At 35.2% G+C, this 9,560-nt stretch overlaps 1 protein-coding gene across 1 annotated transcript; it reads right to left on the bottom strand.

The window, feature by feature from the left end:
• Nucleotides 1-314: 314 nt before the first annotated feature.
• On the bottom strand, nt 315-2,390 carry LOC116092217 (olfactory receptor 4C46-like). Its single transcript, XM_031373562.1, has 2 exons — nt 2,380-2,390; nt 315-1,239 (listed from the first exon to the last, which is right to left on the bottom strand). Exons 1-2 carry the CDS (start codon nt 2,388-2,390, stop codon nt 315-317), a joined length of 936 nt encoding a protein of 311 aa, XP_031229422.1.
• Between the last annotated feature and the right edge of the window lie 7,170 nt (nt 2,391-9,560).

The following is a 9,560-nucleotide window of genomic DNA, read 5'->3' as shown; positions in this document are numbered from 1 at the left end:
TATCATCACAATTAAGAATATAGCCTGGAAAAATCAGTCATGGTTTGCTTAATGGGTTATAAATATGGTCCTGCTTCTCACTGTAAAATGGAGACAATACAAATGTTGAGATTATTTTTCAACAATACTACATTTCATTATTCTAGGGGGGAAAAACTCCATCAACACATATTGACTGAAGTTTGTGAAGCTAATTTTTAATCTGGTAGAATCTGGTAGAAGTCCTGGGTAAAATTCTTGCTGGCTTCAAACACAGTGTCATTTTGATGACTCGACTTTTGATACTCCTCTCAAACATTGAACTTTAGTTACATTTATTTGTTGACGGAAATAACACCATCTTTCCATCTACACAATTTCTTAATGGCATCTTTCATCTGAGCATTCCTCAAGGTATAGATTAAAGGATTTAACAAGGGAGTTATCATAGTGTAGAACACAGCAACTGCTTTATCGATAGACAAAGTAGCTGAAGGTCTCATATATACAAAAATGCAGGGTACAAAAAACAAGACAACAACTGTTATGTGGGAGACACAGGTGGAGAGGGCTTTGCGCCTTCCCTCTGCACTGTGGTTTCTTAATGAACGTAGAATAACCACATAGGAGATTAATAGAAGAAGGAAGTTTAACAGACAAATAAAACCACTATTGGCAGCAACAAAGAGCCCCAGAATGTGGGTATCAGTGCAGGCAAGATTAAGCAAAGGGTTCAGATCACACATAAAGTGATCTATGACATTTGGGCCACAGAACGGTAATCTAAAGATAAACAGAATCTGTATGGTTGCATGAAGAAAACCTCCCACCCATACCACTCCTACCAGCAGGCCACATACCCTTCTGCTCATGATGGTTGTGTAGTGTAAGGGCTTGCAGATTGCCACATAGCGGTCATAGGCCATGACAGTAAGCAGAATGCCTTCAGCACCTCCAAAGAAATGTTCCCCAAAGACCTGGGTCATACATCCATTGAATAGGATTGTCTTTTTTTCATGGAGTGAATCTATGATCAATTTAGGAGTGTTGACAGAGGAATAACAGGCATCAATGAAAGAGAGATAAGCTAAGAAAAAGTACATAGGTGAGCCCAACGATGGACTGGCAGTGATAGTGACCACAATGAGCACATTGCCTACCATGGAGATGATGTAGATGACAACAAATACAGCAAATACGATTTTCTGCATGCTTGGGTTTCTGGTGAGCCCCAGGAGAACAAACTCTGTCACGTTGTTCCTAATTTCCATGTAGTTTGTGTGTTATTCAATTACATTATCTGGAAAATTTTATTATATACTTGGTCAAGTAAACAAAAAACAAGTGTTTCAATTCTATTTGAGGGATGAGACATTATTAAAGGGTTTTTCTTGAAAGGGAAGTAGATGTTTCTAGATCTTGAAGATAACTCAGGTTGTGTTTTAGATCTTCTGTCAGAGCACAAGACAGGAAGTCATTTGGGATGACTAAGAGTCTAATTTGAAATAGTTGATTGGGCACACAGAACCAGTTAAGTTTGCAAAAAGCTACTGAAGAGGAGTTTAAGGTCTACAAAGGCAAAGCTATGGAATCTGTCCTTTGTGTCACCCTCCTTTTAAAAATAAGTTTTATTAGTTCTTTGATTTTTTTATATAGTACATTTGTATCATATTCATCTTTTCTGAACTCTTTCCAGATTCCCCTTTTTTTCTGAATACCTAACTTTGGTATTTAAAAACATCTTTCAGTGTTCTTTATTCTAGAGCACTGGAAAACAGGGTCAGGTAGAACAACAGTCGAGAAATAGGTGGATGAAGTTGCAAGTGGGAATGTTTTAGTAGTCTTCTCTTGGATGATGTGGAAATTAGAGAATAGAACTCTAGTAGGTAGGGTATTAGTAACATTTGACGTAAGAGGTAAGTAGGCATTGGTGATGAGAATATGAAACAATTTTGTCTATTTATTGTCTAATCCAATGAACTTAATAATTGTTAAAAAATACCTACCTTTCAGTGAATACTCTGTGCAAGGCATAATAGTAAAGGTTTGGCTTTATGGTTTCATTCATCACTGATAACAATCCACACGCTTGACTGAAGTTTATCCAGTATACTGATGAGGCAATGATTTCCAAGACTAATTTACAGCACCAACACAATAATAAACATAATATATGAACTTTAGAAATGAAAAGTTACAATAAAAAGTTATCTTAATTCAATCTTTTTGAATAGCAGTGTTTTAAATACTTTACTAATATTTGCTACTCAACTCAAATAGATACTAATATAATTTTGTACTTGATTTTATGTATTAGGTAATAAACATATAAATAAACTAAGTTTTATGTCTAAAAGCAACAACTAATAAAAGCCATAGCCTAACTAGGTTAGATTATACTTGTTAAGCATTTTTCCTCTAAATTATAAACTTAGGATCTATTAATAATAAGCAAATAATCTTGAGCAAGTAATCTCTCATGAATACAGCAAGAAGTTTCATGGAGAAGTTTTATAACTATGCATGTACACATGCACATGAATGCTAATGATGACATCTTTGAATTCCCAAACATTTTAAAAACATATTATTCATTAGAGGCTCTTTTATATTGGTCTCTCTAAAACTCTATTTCTTCTGTCCTCACAACCCCTTCAAAGTCTTGTCTCCCAATTCTTTGGTGAGATATTTAATACTTTTGTCTCTGTACTCAAGTATATTAGATTCAGAATTTTAAGTATATTTGCTTATAGTCTTGGTTCCTACTAGGTTATAATTCTTGGGATCTTGCATCCTGCTTTCTACTTTACAAAGTAAAAATAGATATATGATTTTATAAATTGTTAGAAAAGTTAATATATGTAAAATATATATTAATATATATGAAAACACACCACAGTGCTCTGGACCCATATGGAATTTTAATTTATATTTTATAAATGTATATTTGAAGTAGATGGGGAGCATCATTATTAGGAGGTAAACAGACAACCTCATGATAGATTCAAGAAGAACCATCTCTAAAGCTACTTTCACAGAAGACACAGAAACTCATCTACAGCAGGCAATCCCAGGAGGAGCTGTCTGTGTTTGTTCTTAAAACTTAGTATTTATTCATATTTGTACATTTCATGAGTAGGAAGTATATTTAAATATTTTATTACTTCTCATGATTAGTCTTGATTAATAGGGAAGTATTTCATAACAAAAAACAAGCTACATTCTACAAATTACTTAGTCTTGCTAAACCTTTCATTTACCAAACTAGATCAATCATATTTAATGAACCTTGTTTGAATAATTGAGTGAAAATTGAAGGTCCTATTACTTTAGCTAAGGCATTGAAACATAGCATTTATCATATAGAAAGTGGAAATGTTTAATAAGATCAACAAAATTGAAATACTTACCTTAGTCATTTTCGTAGTTAGAGTTTGATCCTAATTCTTCTTAGGGACATTGAGAACAAACACCATCTGAAATCAATTCCTTTTGGAATCAGTAAGTTTCATTATTAGAGATGTGACACAGCTGAGAAAGAAACTATGCAGACAATTCAAAATTAAATAAAGTTATTAAGAAATTATGATATTAACATGCTATTTTTGTAAATCAGTTATAAAATGTAAAGCTGTACAACACAAAGTAAAATATTCTTAAAAGTAAAAATGTCTCCATCTAGCCTGTCTTTAAAACATTTTCACAAAAATATAGATTTTTGAATCAGAATGGTTTACTTTTAATACTATAAAGACTTATTCTTATATGTTGTTCTGGTCCTATTAAGTAGGAGAACAAAGTCTGCAGGAAGTATTTGCTTGAATATGAGTCACCTCACCCATGATCTATCTTCTCAAATGACAACAAAACATTTCCACCTTACTGTGCACAGATAGTCACAAAGGTTCCAGAAAGGTTCAGGGACATTCTTCCTTCTCTCTCAGGAATTAATTATTTCTTTTGATGGAAAGAGTTTACATATGTATTGTTTTTCTAAAATTATGTATTCTGAGGAGACATGTTTGGGAGGAACCTATTCTTGAACAGGGAATTTATATTCCCTATACTTAGAACCTAAGTCTTCCAATGAACCTGGGTTATTAAGAAAGTGGATACCATGAGAATAACAAAGTGCCATAAATACAGTATGTGGATTTGTGATGTATTTTCTCTGTGGACTTACATTGAGAGAGTTGTTTTATTTTCAATATTAAGTCTTTTCTGAACACTCACTGCTGTTTATTTGAGATCTAGAAGAGTGAGGGCATAATTGTTTTCTAATGGACATTGAATAATCATGTTTTCAAATCTGTCCTCTTTCCCTCATCTCTATTAGTATATTCTATGTATTAACTCTGTTAGATGTATAGTTCATAAAGACATTTTCCCATTCTGCAGTTGCCTCTATTCAAGTGATTGTGTTCTTAGCTGTAAAGAAGCTTTTTAGTTTCATGTGCTTCCATTTGTCAATTATTGGTCTTCATGCCTAACTAGGGTCCTGTTCAGAAAGTCCTTTCTTGTGTTTATAAGTTCAAGCCTTTTCTCTACTTTCTCCTCTGTAAAAGTCATAATATAAGATCTTATGTAAAGGTTCTTAATCCATTTGAAGTTGAGTTTTGTTCAGGGTGAGAGATTAGGATTTAGTTTTATTCTTGTATATGTAGCTATCCAGTTTGACCACCAAAATTTATTCAAGATGCTATCATCTTTACAATATGTATTGTTTGTATCTTCATCAAAAATCTGGTGGCTATAATAGTGTGGGTTTAAATATAGGTACTTAATTCTACTTCATTTATCAATGAGGCTGCTTTTATGGCAGTACCATGCTATATTTGTAACATAACTTGGAATCTACAATGGTTAAACCCCCAGCAACATTTTTTTTCAGAATTATCTTAGTTATTCTGGGTCATTTGTATTTCCATATTAAGCTGAAGACTGTAATCTTAATTTCTGTGAAGAACTATGTCAGAATTTTAAATGTATTTTTTCTACTATTGAAAATAGTTTTTTTTTAAATACAGTATAAATGACCAACAGAAAATGAATTCAGTGGAATCCTTAAGGTTGTTTTTTGTTTGTTTGTTTTTGTTTTTTCTTTTTTGTTTTTGTTGCATAATGTTTGTCAGGGCAGTATTTTGGTACCTTAAAGGTCCTTTGAGTATATGTTTTGGCTTCTGGTTTTGTGTTTTTATGAGATTTATGTGTTGAAATTTTATTGGGATTGTGCTTTTGTTAGGATAGCCAATTTTGCAATATTTATCCTAGCAATCTTTGGTTTCCTCATTTACTAGTATCATCTTCAATTTCTTTCCAATATGCTTTATAGTTATTTTGGAGAAGTCTTTTACTTCCTTGATTACTTTACTTTAAACTGTTTTATCTTCTTTTTTTGAGGCAATTGTAAATTGTATATTTCTTTTAATATTTTTCCTAGCATGTTGGCCATTTGTATATAGGAAAGCTACTAATTTTTCTGTGTCATTTTTGTATCTTGATACTTTGATGAATGTATTAATCAGCTATAAGAGTTGTCTGGTGGAATCTTTTTATATAGAAATACATCATCTATAAATAAATATACTTGACTTCTTCCTTTTCTGTTTGTATCTCCTCCACTCTCCTTATTGCTCTAGCTAAGGCATCAATCACTAGGTGGAATAGGATGAGATAGAGTGGATACCTTTGTCTTATTCTTGATTTTAATAGAAGTGTTTTGTGTCATTTTCTGTTTAGGATCATGCTGATTGTGAGCTTTTAATATATTGCCTTTATTATGTTGAAATAACTCTATAATATCACTAGTTTCCCAGACTTTTATCATGAATGGCTACTGAATTTTGTCAAAGGTCTTTTATGCAGGTAAATGGATGGAACTAGAAAATATCATCCTAAGTAAGGTAACCCAGACCCAGAAAGACACACGATATGTAGTCATTTATAAATGGATATTAGCTATAATGTAAAGGATAACCATGCTACAATCCTCAGACCCAAAGAAGCTAAATAACAAGGAGGGCCCAAGGGGATGATTGAATCTCACTTGGAGAAGGAAAGGAACTAAATCTCAGAAGAGGAAATGAAATTGCCATTGGAGGTAGATGGAGGGGAGGAACTGGGTAAGAGAGGATGAGGAGAGTGGAACAGGAAAGATCAAGTATTGGGAGGACTGAGGGTATGAGAAGTGGGAGAAAGAAATGAAATTGAGGGTGAGGGCAGCTCCGGGAGTAGCCAGACGCTAGTACAATGGAAACTCCCAGAAATCTATGAGGGTGACCATAACTAGGATTGCGAGCTATAGGGGGTATGGAACCTGAAATGGTTACCTCCCATAACCAGATAAGACTTCCAATGGAAGAATGGGAACACTAACCAACCCACAAAACCTTCAACCCAAAATTTTTCCTTCCTACAAGATGTGTAGGGATAAAGATGAAGCAGAGATTGAGGTAATGGCCAACCAATGATTGGTCCAACTTGAGGACCACCCCATGAGAGAGAGTCAACTCCTGACACTGTTAATCATATTCTGCTATACTTGAAAGACAGGAGCCTAGCATAACTGTTCCCCTAGAGACTTCACTCAGCAATTGATGGAAACAGATGCAGAGACCCATATCCAAATATTAGCTGGATCTTGGGCAATCTTGAAGAAGAAGGGGACAAAAGATTGATGTAGTCAGAGAGGATAAGGACACCACAAGGAAACCTACAGAACTAACCTGGGTCTATAGGGGATCAAAGAGATCTAACCATCAACCAAAGAGTATGTATGGGACAGACCTAGGTCCCCTACACATATCTAATATGTGTGTTGCTTTGTTTCCTAACAGCTGGAACAGGGAATGTCTCTGACTCTGTTGCGTGCCTTTGGGTCCCTTTCCTCTAACTGGGCTGCCTTGTCTGGCCTCAATAGGAGAAGATGCACTTAGTCCTCCTGCATCTTGATATTACAAGGCACGTTGACATACATTCAAGGCCACCCCTTCTCTGGGGAGAAAGGGAGGGAGTAATGGGGGAAGGTGAGGTGACAAGAAGGGACTGAGGAGAGGAGGGAAGGGAAGCTGTGAACAGGATGTAAAGTAAGAAAGTAAGTAAGTAAATAAATAAATAAATAAATTCATTGTATGGATGCATAAATATTCACAGAATAAATCATAAATATAATAAATTATTTATATATTTTAAAAAGTACTGCAGTAAAATGGGAACAGGAGGCAAGCAAGTGGTGCTATCCTAATACCTGACAAAACAGATTTCAATCTGAAACTAATCAGAAGATATAAAGAGGGACACTTCATTCTAATCAAGGAAAACAGTTATCCAAGAAGGCATTATTATTCTAAACAGATGTATACCAAACTCTGGTGTACTCAATTTCATCAAAAAATTTACTACTGAAGTAACAATACAAATTAACATCAACCCAATCAATAACAGAAGGTGATTTCAATACCCAATTTTCTCCAGTGGACAGGTCATTTGATTAAAAACTAAGCAAAGATTCATCAGAGTTAGTTAATATCATACAACAAATGGACTTAAAAGAGTTATAGATTATTTTACTTGAACACCAAAGAATGTACATATGACTTAGCAGCACATAGAAGCTTCTTTAAAAATGACCACAGCCTGGGATAAAAAAACAAATCTTTACAAATTCAGAATGATTGAAATCATTTTTTATATTGTATCTGAATACAATGCAACAAAACTTAAAATTGATAGTAAACAAATCTCTGATAAATATAGACAGTGAAAGCATATTACTAAGTGATGAATGAGTTAAAGTAGGACTCAACAAAGAAATAAAAAAAATTCCTGGAACTAAATGAAAATGAAAACACAAGACAACAAACCTTTTGGGACATATTGAAAGCAGTTCAGAGGGACATAGGGAAGGTTATAAGATACAAAGACAGGAAATAGAGAATGAGGGAGAAAGGGATAGGGCAGAAGGATATTTGTTTGGGAGGGACACAAAGGACTATGAGGAAAAGTTATAGCTCTAAATTAAATTAAATTAAGGGCCTAAATTAAAAAATAAGAAAGATAAATGACTTAATGATGGAACTCAAACATTTGGATAAACAAGAACAAACCAAATCTAAAAGCAGACAACAGCAAGAAATAATAAAATTCTGAGCAGAAGTCAATGAAATACAAACAAAAGATAACATGAAGAATTAGCAAATTGTAAGTTGCTTCTCTGAGAAGATAAACAAAATTATCAGTCTTGGTTCAACGGTCAAATAAAGACAAAGAACTGCCTCTGGATAGAGGGAAAACAGATGTGGTACATAGGAAAATGGTGGTTTATAAAGGTACAAGGAGAAACCCTGTATTAGAATGAGGTGTTTAATTTTAACTGGGCATGTTAATTCGGTGAGCCAAAAGGGGCTTTTGATTACTGGACTTTGATATTCTCATAGCTGGACCTTTGTAGTCAGCCTTAGGAGGAGGAAGTAGCCAAGTAAGGAAATAGACCTTGGTGGCTAGCAACCTAATAGGTTTTTAGCAAGGCAGAGGGACTGGAGAAGAAAGGCAAGAACTGACAGATTCGTAGTTGTTATGCTCAATATGTCTAGAGTCCCTTCTCTCCGTACCATAATGGCCATGGACTCACTACATTCTGGAGCCATGGGCCTCAAGAAATGTTTTGTCTGTTTGTTTGGTTTGGTTGGTATGTTTTGTTTTATTAGAAGCTGCCATGATCATGGTGTCTCTTCACAGCAATAGAAAAATAAAAGACAAGTTGTTAATGGGAGTGGTGTTCTATTGTGAAAGGAACAGTCATACTGCCTTTTAGAGGAGTGTGGGAAACTTTAGAACTTTGGACTTTAAAAATAGTTGAACTCTCTAAGTGGGGCATAATAGGTCATCCTCATAGGTGCTTCAGAGGCAGTAGTGCTAAAAGCAATGTGGACTGTGGAGACCCATCTTTAGAGATTTCAGAGGGGATATTCACTACAGGGTTAGAGACCAAAATACCTTGTGATATTTTGACAAAGAATGTGGTCTTGTCCTCTTGCCTCCTGTGCCCTCATCCTAAGAATCTGTCCAAAGCTAAATTGAAGAATTTTGGATTAATTTTATTGGCAAAGGTGTTAGCATCTACCTCGGCCATACACTGTCTCCTGTCCACTACCTATCAACATTGGAGACCAAGTCCTTCTATCCCCTCCAGGTCATCGGCCCTCACCTCTCTCTCTCAAGTGGCAGGGCCCTTTTAAAGTAATTCTTGTGACCCCCACAGCTGCTAAACTCGAGGGACTCTCTCATTGGGTCCATCTGTCTCACCTTTCATTCCTTCACCTAAAAATGACTCTTCTTCATACACATCAATCTTAACAGGACCATGCGCTATTAAGCTCCAGGGGACAACGAGACTGCCTACCTTGTCCCCAATCCCAGAAAATGAGACTCCACTCCAGCAGTCAAGCTTGACCTCACTGGATTAGACATGGGTTTCTCATCCTCCCCCTGCTGTTCATCTCTATCCAGGGTAGGCCTTATATCTGGAGATTCGAGGTTCAAGAAACCCCCACAGATAACAAACAGTCTTTCCAAATAGGGTC

Source organism: Mastomys coucha, unplaced genomic scaffold (assembly GCF_008632895.1).
Source record: "Mastomys coucha isolate ucsf_1 unplaced genomic scaffold, UCSF_Mcou_1 pScaffold15, whole genome shotgun sequence".
NCBI classification, from domain to species: Eukaryota; Metazoa; Chordata; class Mammalia; order Rodentia; family Muridae; genus Mastomys; species Mastomys coucha.
This window is presented reverse-complemented; position numbering and strand designations above follow the sequence as displayed.